The sequence below is a fragment of the Equus quagga genome, chromosome 7 (genome assembly GCF_021613505.1).
Source record: "Equus quagga isolate Etosha38 chromosome 7, UCLA_HA_Equagga_1.0, whole genome shotgun sequence".
NCBI lineage: Eukaryota > Metazoa > Chordata > Mammalia > Perissodactyla > Equidae > Equus > Equus quagga.
Window position 1 is genome coordinate 127,645,559 of NC_060273.1, and position 25,999 is coordinate 127,671,557.

The window sequence follows — 25,999 nt, forward strand, 5'->3', positions numbered from 1 at the left end:
TTTTTGTTATTGTTGAAGAAGATTCACCCTGAGCTAACATCCATGCTAATCTTTCTCTATTTTTTAGTTACATGGGCCACCAGCACAGCATAGCTGCTAACAGAGTGGTACAGGCAATGCCTGGGAACTGAACCCAGGCTGCTGAAGCAGAGCGTGCCAAACTTAACCACTAAGAGACCAAGGCTGGCCCAACAATTTTTTATTTGTTAAGAGAGAGGTAACCTTTTGGTGTTGTTTTCTGGTTATCACAAAATAATTCTTGTTCAAGTACATCTCTGTTTGTATGATTTGGGAAAAAATTTTGAAATATTCCAATAAAGGTATCGGCTGCTATTTTAAGAAAACAAAATACTCTATGAAAACATAGTGTTATCGTTGTATATTAGACGTAGCTGTTAACAGTGAAGTTTTATTAAAGTAAAACAATGCCATCAGCATGACTGAAAGTAAATTATCCAGTCTTTAGTATGTACTAACCTTACATTCTGCTTTTTAAAAATTTCTTCACAATTATAATTGTTTTGTAAAGTACAATTTTCTTTTTTTCAAGGAACATTCTAAAACATATGACCACTCAGCTTGTATGCAAGGGAAAAACGAGTTTGGGGAATAGCTGATATCTTTTATTGAGCCGTATTTATCAGCTTTCTTCACCATTTCAGTAAGAACGGAAAGACCATGGTTTGGGACCTTCCAATTCCAACATTCATCCTCCTCTTCCTGTATTTATCACATAGAGAATCCATAAGAATGTAATCGTGGTCAAGTATGGCATTTGTTTCTGGAAAATTGATTAATTTCTAGGTTAAACATGCAAGAAAATACTGCATCTTGTGGAGTTTGATAAGCGAAAGGATCCCTAAAGTATGATTTTCTATTTTTTCTCCTCAAGAGTACAGTTTAGAAACACTTTGCAAAAACAGTTTTAAGTTATTTAAAAATATACATCAGAATTTCTGCTTTTTAAAAACGAGTGAGTTGTTAAAGAGAAACAGTATTGGTTACAGTGAGATGTTTTAGAACCTTCATGCACAGCAGCTCCGTTAGTGTGGACTCCAATAGAAAAGCAGTACACTGCTCTACTGATGCAAGTGTGTTTCCAACACCTTCTTTACAATAACGATGTAAAGGAGAGAGTTATAGAACCAGACGCCCGACCCAAACAAGATTACAATACAATTACACTTTGCGCTACTTCACTTCATACCACTGAAGACAAATTTTACTAATAAAATGAACTTTTTTCCTGAGACTACTTGTTTCTAACATCAATTTATAGGACAGCTGAATCTGCAGTAGCATTAAAATCGGAAACATGATGTCAAAAGGGGATAGACTGATTTCTTCTTTCAGATGAATTTAGGATATTAAAATACTATACCCTGCTGTTAAATTACAACTTTTACTTCCTTCAACCAAAGGAACTCTCCTCACCACTCTCTCTCTATTAAATCCAGTCCCGAATTTATATTACATGCCAGTACTTGGTTCTAAACTGGGTTACAGAAATATATGTGGCACACTTATATTGACTTTATCATCCCTAACCAGATATCATTTAAGCTTCAACCTACAATCAACCCAAATAATACAGTTATTTAAATAACTATATCATTTGAAGTACTTCAGAGGAAAAAAAAAGAATATTTTTAATCACTATCATTTAGACTGACAACCTATTGCATTTTCAAAGAACTTTCAAATACTTCTAAATTATTAAATATTTCAAATCGTAAAACATGATATATAACTTGTATACTATCTTTACTCTTAGAGGTGAATTTAAATGTGGAATTCAAATGGTAATAGAAATATTTCATTCTTTACAACAGATAGGAGCTATACTAAGCCTTTTATTATACTATATTTCTCTACCATAATTTGCTTGCCGTGTCAAAATCTGTTGTAGTCACTCAATAATTAAAGTGTAAAATAAGATAATCTATAAAAGAGGGATGTTTCAGAAAAGAACAGAAGAACAGACATGGGGCCTAATTTAATCTAAAATAGATTTGATAAGACATGAATCTTTTGAATGTAAAACTGAGATTACTACCTCTATATTAGTAAGATGCTTGCTTCTTTTCTTCAGTAATGATAATGGACTCATCTATTAACTCTCTTCTGGCCACTCTTTTTGGGACAAAGTATCTTGAGATGATTGATTAAATTGGAAATGCGGTCTTCAGCAATATTACAAAGAAAAATTTAAGTGTAACAAAGGCAAAATTATGGGTCTGATACCATACAGCTGTATATTAAGACGGGTCAAATTAAGTGAACAGATTATTGTATATAGTTTTGTTTTATTATTAAGAGCTGGGAAGAAAACAAAAAGAAAACTTTGTCAGGGATTTCAAACTTCTTTAGAGAGAGAAAACTGTACTCTAATCCTAAGAGTTTTGTTTTGTTTTGACTGGCTCTTCTTCTGCCTGATCCTTAACTGCCGATGTCCACCAGGGCCTTGCCCCTTTCAATCTTCTAATGCTAGAGCACCCATCTCAGGCCTCAATCCTCAGATGTTTCTTTCCCATATCATTTTCTCCAGCTGTAACCTTTCTACCTAAGCCGCAGGCCAATATTTACAACTAACTATTAGAACTGCCACCTGGGGTCCGGCCCGGTGGCGCAGCGGTTAAGTTCGCACATTCCGCTTCTCGGCGGCCCAGGGTGTAGACATGGCACCGCTTGGCACGCCATGCTGTGGTAGGCGTCCCACATGTAAAGTAGAGGAAGATGGGCAGGATATTAGCTCAGGGCCAGGCTTCCTCAGCAAAAAAAGAGGAGGACTGGCAGTAGTTAGCTCAGGGCTAATCTTCCTCAAAAAAAAAAAAAAAGAACTGCCACCTGGATGTTCTACATGCATCCCTGTGCTCACATTTTCAAGACTGAATTTAATGCATTCTGTCCATGGTCAATTATTAAAATCACTTCCTTGTATATCCCCTCACTTCTCTTATCCCCTCTTGCTGCACTGAACTTACTTGGATGAAACACAACCATAATTAAATCTTTGTTTACTCCAATCCCTTCCCTTGTAGCTAAAGATGGGTGGAGAAAAATATGCAACCACGCTGACCTTTAAATTCATGATGACTTAGCTCGAAAGGATCCTGAATGCTAACTACCCACCCATCATATTTCCAAAATTAATTCATTCCTCTATTTTCCTAACATGACAATTCATACTTTCTCCTCACTTCTCAAATCTCCTCCCTCACAATCATTCCCAGCTGACGTCCATGCTTCTTTTCACTAAAAAAAAAAAAACCTAAACCAATCAAAAGATAATTTCCATTAGCTCCCACCACACTGATTCACCTTCACTTTCTGTATCCACATAGTCTGCTTTTTCTCATTATTATTAATGAATTACCAGTGCTCCTCTTCCACTTGTGCTCTAGATTCCAACCCTTCTTGACCCAAACAAGTATACTGTTCAACAATTTACTATGTCTTTTTCTGGTATCACCAATTTTGCCATCAAGATGGTTTGTTTCTTCTTTCTAAAAAGAAAATAAAAAACTCAACCCCACTTAATCCTCCAATTTCTACCCTATTTTTTCTGCTCCCCTTTACAAGCATGTAAACTCCTAGAGTTTGCATATACTACACTAACTGTATCTAATTCTTCCCCTCCCGTTCTTCTTGAGTCCACACCAGTGATGCTTTTTATCCCTATTCTTCCACAGAAACTGCTCCTGTTAAGGGTCTAGTAGCGTCCACGTAGACCCATGCTCCAATGGTCAGCTTTTCGTTTTCATTGTGTACTTGGATCTATCAAAAAATGCGACACAGATAAATCACTCTCTCCTCCTTGAAACATTTTTTCCCTTGGATTCCAAGACACCACATTCTATTGGCCTTCCTCCTATCTCAATGATTCTTCCTTTTTAGACTATATATTTGTTCCTTCTAATCTCTAATCCCATTTTTATTTCATCTTTGTATTATGAAATTTTTCAAAGAGAAAAACTGAAAAGCATAAAACTCAACAACAGTTCACCAGTTATTAACACTGCCCACATTTGCTTGTGTGTGTGTGTGTGTGTGTATGTGTATGTTTTGAATTGAACCATTTGTTAAGCTGGAGACATAATGAAATTTTATTCCTTTATCCTTTGGTATATGTCTACTAAGAATAAGGCCATTCTCTTTTATAACACCAACAGTATCTAGAAATTAACAGTAATTCAAACGCCTTTTATAATTCTTCCACCCTGATCAGATTATAATCAAGGTTCATGCATTGTATTTGATTGTTTCCTCTCTTTAACCTGGAAAAGTTCCTTCCATGTTTTTTTTTTAAATGATACTGACTTTTTAAGAGACTAAGCCGTTGTTTCACAGAATACCTACATTCCTACATTCCGAATTTGTCTCTTTCATTGTGTCATTTAACATATTCCCATATCCTCCCATAAGTGTCTTAACACTGGAGCATCTAAGGGTTTTAGTCTTTGGGCCTTTTCTCTTTTCTATCTATATTCCCTTGGTGTTCTCAAACAGTTCCATAGCTTTAAATACCATCTATCTGCTGACAACTCCCAAATACATAGCTCTAATCATGACCTCTCTCCTGAACTCTAGATTTGCATATCCAACTCTCTATTCAATATCCTCACTTAAATATTTTATATCTCAATCTTAAAATGTTCAAAATCAATAATGTTCCTCCCTCGTCTTCTCCATCACACCTAATGGCAACTCCATCCTTTCAATTGCTCAGGCCAAAAACTTAGAAGTCATTCTTGACTCTTCTCCTTCTCTTACACCCCATCTAATCTGCTACAAATCAAAATATAAGCAGAACCTGACCACTTCTCATCCACTTCCACTACAACCACCATTCTCCAGGCCACATTTCTCTTAGATTATTACAATAACCTCTAAGTAGTCTCTCTGCTTCTGCCCTTGGCTCCCTTCATTCTATCCTTACCCAGCAGCCAGTCTATTCTTTCCTGTTATAAACTAAATCAGATTACACCATTTCCCTTCTGAAACCCCTCCAGTGATTTCCCATATCACCCAGAGGAAAAGCCAAAGTCATCAAAATTAACTATGAGCCCCTACATGATGTGGACTTCCTTAATTCTCTGACATCATTTCCTTCTATTCTCTTCCAGTCACACTGGCCTCCTTTCTGTTACTTGAACATGTTAGAAAACCCCACCACAGGGTCTTTGCACATGCTTTGCCTTCTGTTTGGAAAGCTCTTCTCCCAGACAGACACGAAGCTCACACCTTCCTCTCCATCAGGTCTTTATTCAAAGGTCACCTTTTCAGTGGGACTTTCCTTCATCATGCTAGATATTAAAATGCAATACAGGTAATAATTTGTAATGTCCTTTTTTAAAAAATGTATGTGTTTAAATATGCAGATATGTATTTTTAATTCAGCAGCTAGACTAGCAGTAATTACATGTGATTAGGCATCCAGGGAATAAAGAGGATTATAAAATATGTACCTTTTAGGGTTCTTAGAATCTTCCCAGTATCCATGAGTCTGTACGATATTTACAACTTAAATTTTTCTTTTGTTTTGCTAAAATACAAAATTATTACATTCTGACTATATTTTTTTCTAGATTCATTGAGCCACCTGATCTTTTTTTTCCCCCCTATTTTGTCAGTTCCCCATTCCCAGGTACAATTCTAGAAGCTTAGGTTCATTTTAAGAATTTTTTAGCAGCAAGATTTAGGAGAAAGCTGTGAGTGAAGTAGGGAAGAAACTCTTAGTAATTTTTAAATAGTCATATAAAATTCCTGCAACACTTATACTGTATACTCAAGCATCCCTTAACAGGCCCTTAATTCTGTCTTCAAGTAAAGAGAATTTTTTAATTGAATATCTCAAAGTTCAGAAGAAATCCTTACAAACATTTCTAACAGCTGCCAGAATTCTTCTGCACGGCACCTAGTCCATTACCATGACTACATTCTTGGCTGTGCTTGTGACAGTCACATTTCTGAAAATATCTGGTAGGAAACAACAATGCACTTGACGAATGCACTCTAGGATGAAAGAACAGGCAAAGATGTCTCCTAAATCATGTATCATAGTGCTAACACAGGCATCCAAAAGTTCAAAATCTCTTTCCAAGCATCAGCATCCTAGCCAGTATCATTTGGCACAGCAAGCTGGTTTCTGTTAATACTAACCTAACACACAAACCTGCATATCTATCATCTTGTCTCAGTTCAACAAAGCAAGTAATTTTCAAGCTATTTGCATGTAGATGCTCTAATCCTAAACTATACATGGCAGAAATATATCTTTCTTCTATGAATCCTTTTCCCTATCTATAAACTTCCCCCAATGCCTAATTCATATGACACAAGAGACGATGCCAATACAGTGTAACAATTAAGAATGTGGTTTTCGAGTCAGATCTGAATTTGAATCCCAGTTCTCTCACTCTCTAGCTGTACTGCCATGGGAAAATTTCAAGTACACAAATTCTCTCAGCTTGACTGGGGTTTACTGTGAGGATGAAATATGATAATATGCAGGAATCACTCAGCATACTGTAAGATACTAGGTAAATCCTCACTAAACAGTAACTATTGTTCTTGCAACATCTTAAAAATCTTAACTGTAGAATAACCTTCACTGTGTCTTACGTCCCATGTCTCATATAGTCTTAAATCTTTCTTCATCTTTATATAAATGAAAGTTCCTTCCTTTTTATCCTTGTTGCCCAGACCTACATTCAGGTCCTGGCCATTTTCAACCTGGATTATGATTTCTTCACTCTCACTAACCTACTTTCCTCCAGCACTTTTCCTAACCTAATTCAGTAATCTTTAAGTCATCTTATGGATCTTTGAATTATGTCTATAATCTTACTCTCTGCTTCAAAATTGTTTATTTATAAGAAGCATGTTTCAAATACCCACTATCCAGCACTGGGCTAGGTACTGGAGATACAACTGTAAAGAACACAGGCACAAACAGTCTGGTATAAGCTTTACTTTGAGGAATTTAAACAACGTTTGTTCTTTCATGCCCTGTGTTTCAAATCATCTTATAAGAATCAGGTTTCTTGGAGCTATCACACCATAGCAGATAAGACAATACCAACATTGCAGTAAAGTATCATAGGTAAAAGTGTGAATTTTGCAGTCAAAACTATCTGAAATACTCCCCTTACTGGCTGTGGGTTCTTGGGGCAAGTTTATCTCTTTAGATGCCTCACTGGCAAAATGGGCATAATCTAACACCATCTCATATGGTTATGATGTAAACCGAATGAGATAAGACACATAATATGTTTAGAATAGTTTTTCCCACCTAGTAATTGCAGTGTATTACTATACTCTCATTATTCCCCTCTCCAAACCTCTTCAAAGTGGTACCCTATGGTCACTGTACCCTTCTCCTCTAACTTTGTACAACTCCTAAGTTCTCCCTCTACTTCAAGTTTTTCTAAATTAATCAGAAAAGCTATGAACAACCCATAATCCGACTCTATGTGGACTAAGAACTTCCATAAGAACTTTCAGTTATGTCCAGTCTGATTACACACTTTAAGGTTTCATGTTTACACATCACCCTCAAAAAAAAAAAAGGAAAAGGTGTACTTCTTGATTTGTATATCATACTAACACGACTATTTATTCAGATATCAAGTATTAAGCAGATCTTTTCCCAAGTTTGCCTTAGCTGTGTTTTTTCACTATAAATTTTAAGTTCTTAAAAAATAGACGTTCCAAACTATACAGCACCTACGTAGGACCAACACAAACATTTGTTTAGGCCCTACTAAACATAAAATGAGATCACTACTGAAATCAACTAAAATTTAGCTTACTGAACTATAATTTTTTTACTAGCTAGGCATATGCAATCTTTTAGTTTATAATAATCATTAGATATTAATTTTTATAAACTACACACTTCTGGACAAGTTTAGAACATTGAAATTCATAAATACAGCTTATGACCAAATTTGTAGCATTCACTTATATGTGAATGAATAAACACAATTTGAAGTTTCACTTACTCAAATTCTGTAGCGTAATATTTAAGAAAGCCCAGTAAGAGGTCCCCAAGACTTGATTCATTCTTTGAGAGGTAAGGAGGAACATTACATGGTGCTTGATGTACAAGGTGCAACTGTATAGCAGGACTGAAAGATTCCTGTCAAAAAGAAAGAGGGGAAAATGTAAACCCACTTAAAACATACACTAAAAACTTTATTAATCCTGACCTAAGGCTTTCTGAAGAAGCAAGAAGAAATTTTCTTTATGTTGGTGATTTAGATATTTAAAGATTTTCTCCCACTAAAGATTTCATCAGTGTCTGGAAAAACTAAGATATTTTAATCCTTGGCTGAGGCATATCACTCAGTTAACCAAATGATCCCTATGGTAGCAAAAGATTTTCTAATTCATAAATAAAACCTTACTGTACATACCAAGATTCCATCCAATAATACACAGCTTTATAAATGTATCTCTTTCTTAATTATATCTACAAGGAGCAGCTGTACTTTATGCAAGCTATATCAAGCACAAGGTAAGAGTTTTTTCTAACTGCCACTTAAAATTTCTGTCAAAGGCCATAAAAGTAACTTTAATATATGAATAGTACATATACTGATTTTAAGATTTTTTTAATTGTTTAATTTCGTTTTTGTATTTTGTATCTTAGAGGGATGAGAAGACAGACATTCGACATGAATTAAACTTGAAAAGACAAAGAGGGCAAGGAAAAGTAGGAAGATAGGAATCATACCAGCAAGCAATATTCAGCAAACTTTTACCACACTATTCATAAAGAAAGGTACCATTTGCTTGCAATCCAGACCCAAACAACACACTTATTAGGAAAACTACTAATGGATATTTATTATTTTTGCCTATGGTATGTCATTCATTTTCATATCTGATCTTTCCTCTATTGGCAGTAAGTTCTGGCTCTAAAACATCCTAAATGAACTATAGAGATTCTCAAGCAATCCATATTCTTATGTTAGAAAATAATCTTTCTAAGGTAATGTGCATAGTGTCCTCAAGAAGAATTTTCTTCTTTTTTTTTGAGGAGATTAGCCCTGAGCTAACTACTGCCAGCCCTCCTCTTTTTTGCTGAGGAAGGCTGGCCCTGAGCTAACATCCGTGCCCATCTTCCTCTGCTTTATATGTGGGACGCCTGCCACAGCATGGTGTGCCAAGAGGGGCCATGTCCGCACCCAGGATCTGAACCGGCGAACCCCAGGCCGCAGAGAAGCAGAACGTGTGCACCTAACCGCTGCACCACCGGGCTGGCCCCTAGAAGGATTTTCTATATTTCCCTTTGTCATCAGAGTAGAAACAGGTTAAAAAAAAACAGCAATTGGTTAAGCAGCAGAATGACAACTACACTTAAGGTTCCCAACTATCTAACAGATCAACTTTGGGTTTATAGATATCAATTCAGTTAGCAATGTCTAAATAACTCCAACATTAAAAAAAAATGGAGGTTCCCCAAATAACTAAGTTGCAATACAGAGAAATAGGGTAGTGCATCTATTTAACAGTAGTCTTCAAAAGTCATCAGCAAAAACAAAGGAGTAAAAAAATCCCCTCCCCTGCCCATTACCTATAATTCTATCAATAATTTATAACTACCAAAAAATTATCATCTCTCAGAAGAAAAATTCTGCTCCACCCACACAATTCATAAAGCTGACACTCCTAAACTTGGGACTTCCCCTTATACTTCTAACAGATTTAATATTACATTAAAAGATGCAGGTAGGAATCCTAATTGTCTCTAAGACTAGGGGGAATAGCAGAGAAGGCTCAATTTATACTAAGAGTAAAAGCAAAAGGAATAGCAGGTATACCATCTCTGCCACCTTTTGTCTAACTTGTTAAGTGTAAAACTGGATTTAGACAACATTATTTAAAATTGTAAAATATAAATATTATTTTCTGGGAAATTAAACAAAAAGATCAAATGACAAGGAAAAAAAGTGGGTCATTGTTTAATAGCTTCTGCTCTGAAAGCTTCTTACTAATTTTTATTTCTAGCACCTAGCACAATAAGCATTCAATTTACACTGATGCTGAAATAGAAGAGTCATTTTCTTACCTGAAATTTAAAACTGTTTGAACCTCCTTTAAAATTTTATTTTGTTCAATAATTTAAAGAAAAAGGTCAGCAATTGTTACATTATAACTGAAGAGCTGTGAGACCTACTCTACTAAAATGCTAACCGACCTTGGACATCAACAATTTGGCCAGTCTTCTCTTAGTCCACTGTTCTTTTTCATGGTTGTATACAAAAAGGGCCATGTTATACATACTGAGGGAGAACTGAAGGAAACTCAAAACTTAAAAAAAAAAAAAAAAAAGACTCCAAAAGAAGCTACAAGTAAGTGGGAATTCCATTTGACCCTAAAAAATCCTCATTTTTGGTAACCAAACGCATTACAGAAAGATTCTCTGCTTTGAGAAAGATTTCATCAAAGAATTTTTTTTAAAAGGGAGCTCCCCCATTGCATTTACATATTTAAGAATAACATACGCTACTTCAGATAGGACGGGGGTGGGCAGAACTTAAGCTAACATATTAGAAAGCACATAAAGAGCAATCCAAAAACCAAAGGAAAAAAAGCAGCCTTAAAATTACAACCTAAATCCCTGGAAAAACAATTTAACTGGTACAATGTAACATCTATTTCTTAAAGAGCTTTTTTTTTTGGATTACCGATACTTTTCGCGGTCTGATTTTTTTTCATGTAGGAAAGACATCTTTATTACTCTTTAAGGTTATATATTATTTTGGGCTTCTAATAACCAAATGTGTAATGACTTTTCCTGAAAACACTTTCCACTTGAATTTAAATGCTGGTGTTTATATATCTTCCATTTCTCCTCAATGAATGCCAGGTTAAGAAAAATTTAATAGGCAATCCCTTGAGAAACATCTGAAAAGTCTCACTGTTTTTGCCCATACAACTGCCTACCAAAAACAGCAAAAACATCTTTTGTCAGAGTCCATCATTTTTCTGAGGCTGTGCCATAATATCCTACTTTACCTTCAAAATTTGAAATTTGGACAATTAAGCACTTTCTGGAATAAATTACATTGGCTAAACTTTTACTTGGTAACTTGGTACTCGTTTCTCCAAAACGATGTATGGCTTAAATGAAAGATGACTGTTTTCCATCTCCAGGCAAACAAAGACATTTAAGTTGCATAATTTTCTAATATGAATTATTAGACCCTAGAAATAAATGTTGAGGAAGGTCTCAAAGAAAAAGATAACTGATATGGAGTACTTCAGTCAAGTTCTGCCTGAATAGAGAAAGAACTAAATGATATACTGAAGTTCTACCAAGCTTTCTTAACTGTATCCAGATTACCACTAACCTAGTGATGCATGCTGAAGACTAATCATTAAATTTCCTTTAAATTACATCTGACTTGAGTGAGATTTTTAACGTTTTGAAATCATTTTAAGTATTTAACACAAAGTAGAAGTACTATAATGAAGCAGTAGCGAGCATGAGTTTTGGAGTCGGACGTAGGTTTGAAACTTTGCTCTTCTATCAGCTATATGAGTTTAACCAAGTTACCTAGCTTTCCAAAGGCTCAGTTTCTTCACCCATAATATAAGAAAAATAATAGTACTCTAAGGGTTGTTATAAGGATTAAATGACATAATGTATGTAAAGCAGAGCAGTAATAATTACTTAGTATATGCCAGGCATCATTATTATAACTGCACATTTATACAATAATGCAGTATGGTTACCTTTTGAAACTTTTTTTTTTTTTTTTTTGCTTTTTCTCCCCAAATTCCCCCAGTACATAGTTGTATATTTTAGTTGTGGGTTCTTCTAGTTGTGGCATGTGGGACACCACCTCAGCATGGCCTGATGAGCAATGCCATGTCCACGCCCAGGATCTGAACCTGCGAAACCCTGGGCTGCTGAAGCAGAGCGTGCGAACTTGGCCACAGGGCCGGCCCGCTTTCTGAAACTTTTAATGTATTGTTTCAAAATTAACTTGATTAGGATTTTGAAAATTTAAGTAATGTCAACTTTAAAACAATGGCTTTTGTCACTTAAAAAAAATAAATCTTGGGGCTGGCCCAATGGTGTAGTGGTTAAGTTTGGGGACTCTGCTTCAGTGGTCTGGGGTTCGCCAGTTCAGATCCCAGGTGCAGACCTATGCACCACCACTTATCAAGCTATGCTGTGGCAGGCGTCCCACATATAAAATAGAGGAATACAGGCACAGACGTTAGCTCAGGGCTAATCTTCCTCAAAAAAAAAATTTAAATTAAAATTAAAATTAGGGGCTGGCCCTGTGGCCGAGTGGTTAAGTTCACGCACTCTGCTGCTGTGGCCCAGGTTTTGCTGGTTCTGATCCAGGGCACAGACATGGCACCGCTTGTCGGGCCATGCTCAGGCAGCGTCCCACATGTCACGACTGGAAGGACCCACAACTAAAATACACAACCATGTACTGGAGGGATTTGGGGAGAAAAAGAAAAAAGAAAACAAAATTAAAATTAACCTTCACCAAAACTTTCAAATTTTTCTTTTCAAAAGTATTCATTTAGAGCCTGTTTTACAAAACTAATTAAATCTTTCATCATATTGTTTGCATTTTAAAACTGAAAAAAGTTGCTATATGAATGTGTGTATATACACATATATATGTAAAATTTAACGTATTTTCAATGTACAACTGCACAAACTCTACATTCTCAGAATTCTTTATTTCATAACTATAAAAAAGTGGGCTATTTTCTTACATCTCTATTCTGTTAACATAAACGGCTTCCTGGAATATGAAGATACCATTAGGGAAGCAAACAAATATAAGTTGTCTTGATAAATCTACCTGGCATAATTCCAGGCAAATCTCATAATAATATGCTGGCATTAAAATAAAGATCTCTTCATAAGCTTAATCTGAGTTTATATATTTAAACTTTCTCAACTTCACTTCTTTAACTTAATAGTAAATACCATGCCCTCTATCATTTGTTTTTTCAAGTCAGTAAGAATTAAGCAGCAATAATCAATATTCCTATACTATGATGTAGCTTTTGAAGATAAAGATACGCTCATAGTCTTTCATCCTTGTCTTTCATAATTTAATATCATAACTGAATTTAAATACTACACCAATTTTTAAAATATTTTCTAAGTTTTGAGAAGATATGAAAAAGACTAAAAAAAGCAAAATCTATTGAAATTTTATTCCAGTCCAAAATTATCTTATCTTTTTATTCTATTTTAACTATATTATTATATGTATTATATGTATAATATATGTTAATATATAATATATATAAAAAACAAAATTTAAAAGAACGCTGTTCCCTTGTAAAGAACAAAGTTTTTTTGTTATTACTGTGCAGTTTGAAGCCATTCTCAAACTTATCTACATAAGGCAAAATTCTGTCATATCTGCCTTTCTTAAGAAAGGTATAGGAACAATCAGACATACAGTCAGATATATACAAATCAAACGTAATAACAGAATTAGGTGAAATGATATGTTAGTGCATACTACTAACATTTTGCAATTCCTCAGGCAGCACAGTATAATGAAAAAATACCAGTTTCTGGATCTATAATTTGTGACCATACAGGCTTGGATCAATCATGTAACATGTACCTTTCTAAGACTTAGTTTCTTCACCTGTGAAACAAGGGTAACAACTTACAAGTTTGTTTAGGATTAAAGATATTGTGCATAAAATTTACAGTGTGCTGACATGAAGTATATACTAAATGACAGTCACTAGTAATAAAAAACAAGCTGACTGCTTGTCCCATCAGATGGACCACTGAAAAAGCACTCTACTGATCAGCTTACAGGTTTCAGATAAAACAAAAAACCCTGTTAAGAGGAACTAGTAAGTCCTTATCCACGTAAACATCAATCTTACAGTAAAGATAATGTGCTTGAAATATTTACGACAATGTAAACAGACTTGAAAGTAAATTAAGACATTCTCAAATCTAGGAGGTCTTGCTATTCATATTTTTTACAGCCTTGGGGTGGGGCTAGTATTAAATCTATTTTTCTGTTACAAGCATAGAAATAAGATTATTAGCAAAAGAGAGGTGGAGAGAATAGGGTCAGATGTAGTGTATGTGAAGAGAAGTCAGGACTCTGTCACGTGGGAAAGCCAGATAATTAGAAAAATGAAACCAAGAATTAAAAATAAGGTTCTTCAAACTAGAACATACTAATAAGAACCTGCATATCTTATCATAAAAGCAATACCCCTGTCCTCAAGCATAGTGCATTCAACTGAAATTTCATCAATATTTTATATTAGCAAAAAGAGTTTCAAATAGCACAGGGTTTTAAGCGAGATTTCTGTAGAGGCATCTATTCAATAAACAATAATAGATTCTTTGAAGGATAAGTTTAAATATTAGATCCTTTGTATGCTGAAAAATATATGCAGCTCTTTCTACACTGAAACCTAGGTCTTAAAGAAAAATAAAGTTGGGACGACAAAACGAAATAGCAAACACCCAGAGATTATCTTTGACCTTTCAGTATGAGCTAAAGAATCAATACTTTATGGAGAGAAGAAATCATTCAAGAATAAGGCCCAAAAGTTCGAGTTACTTTTATTTCTATACTTTCTGATGCTTTCATTTTTCATAATGTTCAAGAAAGCATAAATACTGATCCCTAGCTATACTGGAAACTCATTATAATAGTTCCTTGTAATAGCAATAATTAGTTTTTAAAAGCAGGAAGGTAAGATATCCAGATTTCAAACAGTTCTTGTAAACGGCGTCTTCTAGTAGATTACCCACCACAAACTAGGAGGTCCCCACTCAGCAAAACTCTGACAATGAACCCTTTATCATCCAGCACTTGGCATGTGTGCATTATAATACTAAGTGATGTTCAAAAGCAAGAATATCAGTTCTTCTCAATTATCAAAGATTAAATGGCATTTAATTTAGGTTCCATGTCAAGTATATTATATTTTGTGTGACACATTTAAAATAAATAAGTTCTTTGAAAGTTGATCACTCAAGCTAGATAGCATGTTTTCCTTTATAATATTGCCACCTACTAAGTTTAGAAAATAGCTCCCCTTATAAGTTTATGAAACTAACCAGTAAAAATTAGGTGGTTTCAGCAGGTTGATCAAACAATATTCTAAACAAGTAGCTTAAATATTATTTCCAAATAAAACCAGAAACAAAGATGACTACAGAGAAAAACAGAAACGGTAAAACTATAAAACAAGGAAACAGAGAATTCTGGAAAAAAGAACACAAAAAACTGGAAAAGAAACAAAAGTATTCATATAAGTGTGAATATGTACATTACCTAGGTTTCTCTAAACTCAAAGTGAATACATACTAAACTTTTCTAGTAGGCACACTTCATTTCTTGAATGTTTCCAATTAACTTTAGCAGGATTCTTAATATTATGTACACAAGGACAGTACACTAACATTACCTGGTTTGGTTTATTACTTGGTAAAATCAAAGGAAAGATAAAATTATTATCCAATTTGTTCAACTTCTTAATTTTTTTCCCGGCTTTCAAAGTATACATACATTGGGCTGAAAAACTTCTGAGTTACTAACTAAAGAAATGCTGTAAAACTATATTTACAAATAGCATGAAAAAAAGTGGAATGAGTCCAAATGGGCCTTGACCAACTGAGTATATTTAATTAAGATTACTAACAATTATGAGCATCATGCAAAAAATTCCACCATTACCATAAAAGACCAAATTGTCTGCCAATAACCAAATAAAACACCAGTCTTCTGAAAAGTATATGAAACATTTTTATTCTTCTAGCGGCCAATGCCTCAGCCTATATAGAAAATGTTATCAAATACTTAGAAGGTAACTATTACTATTTTTATATTCACATTAATATTGCATATAATAGTTCCACATATACTTGCCATAATATGTATTATAATAATTTATAAGAAACACTTACTGGGTAAATTTTTTGGATGGATGGAAGGATGGGTTCAGGTAGGGCTATAAAAAAAAAAGTTTAAAGCTTCTGTGATTCACATAATTCATTTTACAAAGCAATAATTTGTCAGCTACACTCCAGGTATGAGACTATAAGGGTTTCTGCTCAACAGTTTTCATATATTTTGTGAAATTAATTCTGATCCCTAAAGATTTAAATTCAAAATATATCTAAGTTGACAATTTAAGATTTGCTAATAAGCTATATATATATCTACATACATATCTATATAAACCAATGTTCATTACATGGTTTTAGAATAATAGGGCATCAATAAACGGACACACATCATTTGGTCCAACATCAGACACACACAAAATAAGCAAGACAAGAACTGTTCTACAGATACTGAATGGACATTGTTAAGATGGATGTTACTATCAAAAAAAAATTTTTTTTTAAATACAGGCCAATGATACTACATCATGAAAGAACAACAGTTTATCATAACTGTCCTTTTATTATTTAATTTCTTCTAATAAACAATAACACCAAAATAGATTGTCTTAGGAAATTGATCTACTAGAAAAAACCCTGAAAAAACCTTCAACTTAATTAATTAATTTTACAAAGGAAAGCCTCAGCAAAATTAGAAATCTGAATTAGAAAATTTACACCAGTAAACTATAAAATAAATAAAATTTCATATAAAGAAATCACTATCTTCATATGCTACTGTATTTTTTAATTGTCACTCTTCACCCTTTAATAGTTTTATCCAAATCCAACCTCAGTAAATGCATTAATAGTAATTTCACATAACTACAATGTAAATGGAAAGGCATGAAAGGCAAAGTGTCTAATATTCACTATATAAGAAATAATTAAAATATGATGTCTTGAGTATGATAAGATACAAATAATGCATTTTCAAGATTTCTTTAAGATTAAAGACCAAATACAGTACCGTATGATAAACTATGTATTTAAGAATTAGAAATAACGCATATAACTAAATAAACTCAGTAACAAACTTTAATTCACTTTTAATTTGCTATTTAGCACAAACTTTTAAAAAATGACTTCTGGAATACATTAATGTACATATAATCAAACATTATGACCAATTTACATGGTCTCCAATTATGACTATAAATGTATAAATTTCTACCATATAGTATTTAAATCTCCCTTCTGTATCATGCTTTATTCCCAAGTGGAAAATTTGAATAAAATGAAATTTCATGGTAGTCTAGAATGTTCACAGTATCTGACTATTAGGGGAAAAGCCTCACTCACTACTTACCAAAATCACTCTTAGGAAGTAAGGATACATATTTTTTTCTCCAGAGGTATTCAAAAGTTCAAAATCCTAGAAGCCCCTACAAACAAACTCAAGCCCCAGCCACTTTAATTCTAAAAGTCTCTGTATTTGTATAACATTTTAAAATGGCTTTCTAGTAATTTTTGTTACAATAGAAAAGCCAAATTAGAAAATCTTACTAGAAATTAGTTTACTCATGTAAAAACCTGAATTTCTTTGCCACTAAATACTCCTAGTAAAATAAAATCTCAATTTAAAAAAAGATGAAGAAAGGGTTGTACAGAATTAGGAAAAAAAAACCTCTCATTCTTGAATCATAACTAGAACGCTAGAAGAGAAAAACAAATACTAACCACTGAGTTAGGGCCTTTCAACAGACAAGAAGCCTTTAGAACTCAGCTTTTGGGGGCAGGGATATCATTCAGTAAATCCCTTGTCTGACAACCTTAAAGATTTAAAAATACTGGTCATTACAGAAGCACTCAGTGTACTGTGGCAGTTATTCATTAACACTCTCCTGATAGTAACCTCAAAGCGTTCAGTAGTTTTTCAAATGTTTATGTTACTCCAAAGCAAAATACATTCTGGAAGACTCTGGCTGTATTCTATGTTGACTTCAAACTTGCGGACTTCAATCTTTTAAAAGAGCAGATCTTCAACAACACTAAGCAACCACTAATTTTGAAAATACAAAAACAATTTAAAAATGCCTAAGATAGTTCTGTACCTGGTAACACAGCAAACCATCCACGAATATTCATTCATATTATTAATTCTAACCAATTTATACTTTTGCCTGTATTATTAACTCTTAATCTTAGATTGCCATTAAAATCTCTTCTCAATGCCTTTTTCCCCTTGCTTTCATCAGTTACCTTTTCAAGCATATGTCATCTATTATTGACTGTTGAAGTTCATTCTAAAACATGCTTTAGTTAATCTTTTCAATCTTTCTACAGAGAACCTGTTTCCTTTCTCTGTTCATGGCAGAAAAGATATTAAGTCATTTATGAAGTTAAACAAAACTTAAAAGTCATCTGATCCAACTATTCCTGCCACAGATAAGAATATTAAGGCCAGAGAGGTGGAATAAATCACAAAACACTAGCTCACTATGGCAGAACTGGAACTGCTCAATACATCTTGCAGACACTTGCATAACAGAAAAAGCAACTACTTATTTCAATCTCTCTAATTTATTCTAAGCAGGAGTAGCTTAAATTTGCCAAAGTATAGGGTTACATTAGCTCTGGTGTTTGTTAAAGCTGACATCCTTTAACAAAGGCCTAGAAATGGTTGATGATAGTACCATTAATTACAAACCAACATCAGTAAACGGGACCACTTTGTCAAGAAAAAAATATGTTTAACAAAATCTAAAATAATTTTAACATAAGTTCACTACACTGGTAAAATACTAATGCTTGAATTTTCAACCTGCTTGCAAAACCACTTCGGGGCATCTGGGATTAAAGTACATTTTCTAAAGAAGACAATCAAATTAAAATTTCTAACATAAACCATAAGAACGGGGGTAGGGCACATACTATGGATGCTCAGGTATGGTAAACGCTTTAGTCAAATCTAATTTTTAAATCACAACTGAAACAAAGGAATGAATACACAGTAGGTGGTGGTACATGAGTACCTGTCATATTATTCTTTATATTTTATAAGAAATATTTCAATCTATTCAATTTTTAATAAAAGTGAACTGTAATCCACAAGGGGACAGAGTTCACTAAAAAAGCATCAAAAGTAACATGTTTCAGACTGAACTAAAAAACTGGACAAAAAATGATTAGAGAGATAGAAAGTAGTATTTAAAACAGTCAACATCATATGTTTCAAATGTTTTGAGAAAGGCAAATCAATCATCAAACTAGTGTATATCCAAGACTAGTCAGCAATAAAAATACATGTATTAAAATTAGCTTGAAATTTTTTAACAACAAAGAGGAAGATTATCTAACCTTTCTGATGACCGAGTCATAAAACTTTGGCCCGTTTAATTATATGTCTCTTTCACTAACTCAAAAAAATTTATCTGATTCTATAGTTCAAATAAAAATATACTCTCATTTAACATACATTATAAAACATCTACAAGCACAGTAATATATAAAGAAAACAAATCCTGGTGTACATAAATAACCCCTGATAAATTTTTGGCACACACCTTTTCAATATTTGTATACAAATTAACACATATACAAACTCAAATATAATTATCTTTTTTTTTTTAACAGTTAAGTACCATTTATTGATCATTTTAGGTGCTAGGAACTTTTTTTTTTTTTCAGGAAGATTAGCCCTGAGCTAACTACTGCCAATCCTCCTCCCTTTACTGAGGAAGACCAGCCCCGAGTCAACATCCATGCCCATCTTCCTCCACTTTGTATGTGGGATGCCCACCACAGCATGGTGTGCTAAGCGGTGTCATGTTCCCACCCAGGATCCGAACCAGCAAACCCTGGCCCACCGAGAAGCAGAACATGCGAACTTAACCGCTGCACCACCAGGCCAGCCCCATAATTATCATTTTTTAAATAAAACTGGTATCACGTTATATATGACAATATCATGAATATTTTCTTAAATCATAAATATCCTGAAAACGTGATTTTTAGTGGCTGTGTAAATTTCACAGTAGGACATATTATAATTAGTTTAATTATTCTCCCATTCTTAAAAACTTAAGATTATTTCTAATCTTTTATTATTTCAATAAACTCCATGAAAAACAGCCATATATATAAATCCATATATGCATCCCTGATAATTACCTTAGGATAAATTCTTAGAAATGGAATCATAAACTCAAAGGGTACGAATATAAATATTACAACACTGCTTTCTAAACTGTGGAAGTATCATTAACCCAGAACAGATCAGACCTAGACATCCTGGTAAATGGTCTTCCATTACATTAACCTCAAGACTTCCACCCAATCTCCACGTCAGCTCACAGGGAATAAAAGCTTCTTTGACCAACAAGAAAATCATTTAATTCCTGTCTCAAGTGAAAAACATAAAACATCATGGATGGTGCTTGAGTTTATTTTTATAGGCCTTCTGAACATTCATGTGCCTCAAGATAATGGTCCACAATACAGTGGTAAAAGTTCTTTGAATACAAAAGTGAATATAGAAAACTGTCAAAAGAATAAAACAGTGAAACTTCTTTATAATGTTTTTCAGGGAATAACATTTCTAAAACATTTGTTCAAAGCAAAAAAATAAGAAATATAGTTTTATGGGCTTTACAAAGAACTTTTTAAAACAACGCTACTTGAAGGGAGGGTCAACAGGGAAGACACCATAATGAAGTTTAACTGCATTTCCATTTAAAACATTGGGGAAAACCTGTAATACTTACTTTGTAAATAGTGCAAAACCATCAATACAAGACTATAGCTGCTTAAAGTACCACGACTGGCATCATTTATATCATGGTGACTCGCCCACTTCTTAATCACCAGTACTAACGGACGAACTCGATTTTCAACTGAAAGTAAAATTAAAACTTAAAAATGGTAAGAAGATATTACAGTTTCTTTGAAAGTTCACATCATTTCCCAATTCCACGCCAACAAAAAGAACGTTGATTCCCTGTGTATTAAATACTGTGTTCACCATAAATGTGCCTTACTTCTAAAACGTACTTTAGTTACCTTCTAAAAATTATATATTATTAAAATTCATTTTATTGACCTACAACTCTGATAGTATATGATGCTAGTACAGCAATATAGTACGCATATAATAAAACAGACATTATACATAAACACAAGAAAAGAGATGTCACTATTTACTACAAACATCTTTAAAAAGAATAAAAGATAAACAGAGAAGCTGATAATTATTTAGAAACAAACAAAAAACTTACGGTATGCATAAGCTCTCAGAAGGAATGTGTTTCTTATTCCAACAATATTGTTTACATTCAAGTCAAACTCCACACAACTATTAAAAAAAAACAAATTTTTAACTCAAGTACAAATTAAACAATTTCCCAATAACTAAATTAATATCCATCCATCCAATGATGCAAAAATAGTATGGCCTAAAGGCCAAGGACTTTCAAATGAGGCGCTAAAGAAGTAAGAATGAATATATACTCAGTATACCATTTTAATATGATATAGTGTGTATTAGAAATATAAAATAGGATTACTGTTAAAGATCTGTAATGTACTGCTAAGGCTCCACTTATCCTGACCAAAAGAAATTTTAAAATTCTGCAATCCTTTCCAGATAAAATAATGTGACCAAAACCATTTCTGGGCAAGTTAACCCACTAAGTTATATATTCTCACCTAATGTGGAATTATAGCATCATTTGCTTTAAAACACTAGGAATAAAAAGCCAAATAAAGCACAGGTGAAAAAACAAAAGCTGTCTATGTATTATATTCCCTCCCAAAAGGTTGGAAAATTATAATATCATGCCAAATATAGCCACTGATATCTGGGAAGAACTACACCAAACACATAACCGATAGTTCTTTGAAAGCAAAGATACCATGCAATTCACAATTTAGAAAATAGGACAATAATAATCGGATCTATAAAGAATGGCTAAACTCAAAATAAAAGGAAAGATTACTTAATGTATAAGTAATGGACCCAAATACTATCAGGTCCAACTTCTGAACAATGAGTTTTTCTATGAAAAGACTGCCTAAAATAAAAACAACAAATTTCCTTTCTACAGCTTTTACTTATAAAATTTGAAATTTACCATTCAGATTTTCTTGTTTTGGGGAAAGAAATTCTATAATCTTCCAATTATCCATTCACAGTGATAAAAATGGACAGTGGCAGGGGCCAGCCCCGTGGCCAAGTGATTAAGTTTGCACACTGCGCTTTGGCGGCCCAAGGTTTCACCCATTCGAACCCTGGGCATGGACATGGCACCGCTCATCAGGCCATGCTGAGGCGGTGTCCCACATAGCACAACCAGAGGCACTAACAACTAGAATATAAAACTACCTACTGGGGGGCTTTGGGGAGAAGAAGAAAAAAAAAAGATTGGCAACAGTTGTTAGCTCAGGTGCCAATATCTAAAAAAAAAAAAGATAGTGGCATTAACACTTCAGATATCATATGACTTTGGCTTTGAGAAACTTATGGTAACAATGGAGTTATATTCTTTCTTTTTTTTTTAATGTATGCTTTTTGGTGAGGAAGATTGGCCCTGAGCTAACATCTGTTGCCAATCTTCCTCTTTTTTTTCTTTTTATCTCCTCAAACCCCCAGTACATAGTTGCATATCCTAGTTGTAGGTCATTCTAGCTCTTCAATGTGGGATTCTGCCACAGCACGGCTTAATGAGCAGTGTGTTTGTCCACACCCAGGATTCAAACCAGCAAACCCCAGGCCACCAAAGCGGAGTGTGCAAATTTAACCACTCGGCCACAGGACTGGCCCCCTGGAGTTATAATCTTTAATTTTGTTTGTGCAAGTCTTATCGCGGAAACCGGTTTGCACTTCCTCTATATAACTCAACAGAACAGAAAAAACACTTGGATGAAAACTAGTCCGCAATTAAAAATGTTTCCAAAAATATGAATTCAGAGCTTTAAAGATATCCACAGTACTTGCTTCAAATTCTACTTTCAGAAATACTAAAGTAATCCTTAATATGGAAAAAATTTTATGCACAAAATGCTTATTCTAATAGAGGAATGGGTAAGTTAATGACTATATACTCACTCAATGAAATACTGTCAAGCCATTAAAAATGAAGCCAGAAAATATTCAATGATATAAGTATTCACAATATATGGTTAAGTAAAAAAGTATGATCTCAATTTTAATTTTAAAAATTCTTATGCATTCATATTCACAGAAAGGAGACTGATAAGTTTACATCAAAACATTAACATCAGTTATCTCTCGGTATTAGGAGTTTTTAATGGTTTGTATAGAGAAGAATTATAAAATGGTATTTTAAAGAATACTTAACAATGAAAAAAAATTGTATAATAATCCTAAATTGAAAAAGATTAAATTGTTTATATAACTACAATCATATATTTTTAAAAACAATTATAATTAGCTAATCGTTTTATGTTTAGTTTATGTTTTATCTCCCTATATCTTTATGCTTTAGAAATTTCTGTTATTTACTTGATAAAAACTCAGTAAATATTTATAGATGGGATGGATGTTGGAATGAATGGAGGGGAAGGTCTGAGCCAGGCATATATCTAGAGATTTGTTTAAAACATATATATAGTCAGTCAATTCTGATATTCATAGTAGTTATGTTCTATAAACTTGCTGCAAATGCTGAATTTGTGAATACTAAACCATTGCTCCTAGGGGCAACAAAGGGTTAGGTTTCCATGGGTCTCCAGACACAATATTTTCTTCCTTTTTCTTTTCCTCTTGCTTAGGAAGATTCGCCCTGAGCTAACATCCACTGCCGATCTTCCTCTTTTTGTATGTGAGCCATCACCACAGCATGGTCAGTGACAGACAAGTGGTGTAGATCCACACCTGGGAACCAAACCCAGGCTGCCAAAGCAGAGCATGCCCAGTTTAACCACTTGGGCTCTGGGTCTGGCCCCAGACACAACATTTTCATCAACTGATCAGTATGTAACTTTGTTTTGTGTGTGTCTGTTTCAAGACACCTTATTTAATATATTGTTGATCCACAATGGTGAAGTCATGGCCAAGAACACTCATGCCTGAACGAAGGATATCTAACACAGGTATTTTCTTCATAACACACATCACAGCTCTGTACACACAAACACTAGGCAGTATCTCAACACTATGATTAGGGGCCATTTTAAACAGCAAACTCACCCACAAAAAGCACAAAAATGTAAAAACATGGCATTAACTAGATCATGAAAAGGACAACTGTTTACAGTATGAGAGCTGAAACAGGAAGGTGGAGTGTCACATTTTTTAACCTCAGCTGGGAATAAGCGGATCAGGTAACTCAAAATTTTCCCCACTCTGCCCTGTGTAGGAGTGACCATGAAAGTGCTGCAAGTATCAATTTGGGGGGCTTTGAGGTTACAAAATAAATTTTATCAAGTAGGAGAATTCGTAAACACAGAATCCATGAATAATGAGGATCAACTATGTATATATTTACACTTACATTTATATAAACAACTTCAGTATTACTTTTATAAAACTAGGCTAGAAAAACCTGATTTATCACAATACTATCTATTTTTTAGAAAACAACTCTTTTTTAACCAATGAAAGTTAACACCTAACTATTTACATTTTATATTCAGATACTATATAAAAGATTCTAATTCCAATGCTCATAAGAAATTCAGAACTCAGGCTGGTAGAATATACAGATAGACATAATTACAACAATTCCCTGGATACAAATATACATCAAATTTCATCAATTAAGATATGTTCTTAAGAGAGCATTGCATTTCCAAAAGGAAAGAGATCATTTAAAAATCTGAAATATAAATATGCATATATTCCTTAAATTGGATAGTCTCAAATTTTCAAAATGTCAAGCAGAATAACTAAGTACAGTTAAGCATGAAGAAGCGAGCAGACTATTTTAAAAAACCATTTCAAAGACCAAATCAAGTGATTTCTCAAAACTGATGACAATAAGCTATTATGCTATAACATACATTTCTTAATTATCTACATCAAAAGAATATCTAAAAATGATCTAAAGCAACTGAAAAAAGGGAATTCAATAATTACTTACCTGACTTTATCCCTGAACTTCACAATTGGCACTTTTGCTCGAATCAGCTGAGGTCTCTCAATGTAGCCAGCTGAAGGGTAAAAGATAATGAGAATATCTGTAAGTGTTTCTCAAATTCATAGTATTCCAATGCACATTTTTAAAAAAAAGCATTTTACTAAGCTAAAACAATTAAAGAAAATACAGTCTTTGAGAAAGAAAGCAAAGAAAGGACATTACTGAATTCTTCTAAGACTGGATTAGGGGGCTATTAAAGTTATTTTCAGAAATGTGGTCTACTATCTAATAACATTTATCAAGAAGTTCATCAGAGCGTTATGAAAAATATCTAGGATAGCAACAGGGGGATAGCTAAATTCTGGCACAACACATGGCAAGATATAACAGCCATATAAATCATATTTACAAACAGTCTTAAATGTGGAAACGCTTGCAACATGATACAAGGGGCAGCGACACGTTCAAATAAGCATGATTTCTGAGAGGAAGAACACATACACATATTTTTTACTCCATCAAACTTCAAAAAAAAATGTTTTTCTGAGTTGAAAGTAATAATGTTCATTGTAGAAAACTAGGAAAATACAGCAATGTAGAAAAAAGAAACTGCAAATTTCTCCCAAATGAGCAATTTCTTAAGTCTTAACTAAAGAAAACCATAAGACCAGATTTAAAAACTAAAAATTTTCTGTTATGATGCTTTTTATGAGCAAAATAATAAATACACCAGGCTTCAAAGAGAATTTATAGGCAAGAATTCAGTGAGGTTTAGTGAGAAATAAGATTAGGAGTTGAAAGTTTCGAGTTCTGACCACAGGTTCTGACACCAAAGAACAAACTATACTCCTCAGGGAAATTATTAAACCGATTGATCACCAGTCTCCTTAACTATTAAAAACAACAACCAAAGGGAAAAAAAAAACCTTTCATTTGAATTAGACGATCTCTAAGGTCCCTTCCATTTTTAATATTTTATGATTCTAATAGCTATTAAAAATCCACTTAAGATATGAATTATTCCTGTATTTTA

At 33.7% G+C, this 25,999-nt stretch overlaps 1 protein-coding gene across 3 annotated transcripts in view; it reads right to left on the bottom strand.

Moving 5' to 3' along the window:
- TENT2 (terminal nucleotidyltransferase 2) overlaps nucleotides 1–25,999 on the bottom strand; it is a 61,765-nt gene that overhangs the window by 5,949 nt on the left and 29,817 nt on the right. For all 3 annotated transcript variants that reach the window (XM_046666679.1, XM_046666680.1, XM_046666677.1), the window contains 5 exons: nucleotides 24,970–25,039; nucleotides 21,145–21,221; nucleotides 20,635–20,763; nucleotides 15,950–15,993; nucleotides 8,007–8,143 (listed from right to left, as the gene is read on the bottom strand). In XM_046666679.1, the coding sequence (XP_046522635.1) occupies nucleotides 8,007–8,143; nucleotides 15,950–15,993; nucleotides 20,635–20,763; nucleotides 21,145–21,221; nucleotides 24,970–25,039 (457 nt within the window). The remainder of the gene's footprint in view (nucleotides 1–8,006; nucleotides 8,144–15,949; nucleotides 15,994–20,634; nucleotides 20,764–21,144; nucleotides 21,222–24,969; nucleotides 25,040–25,999) is intronic.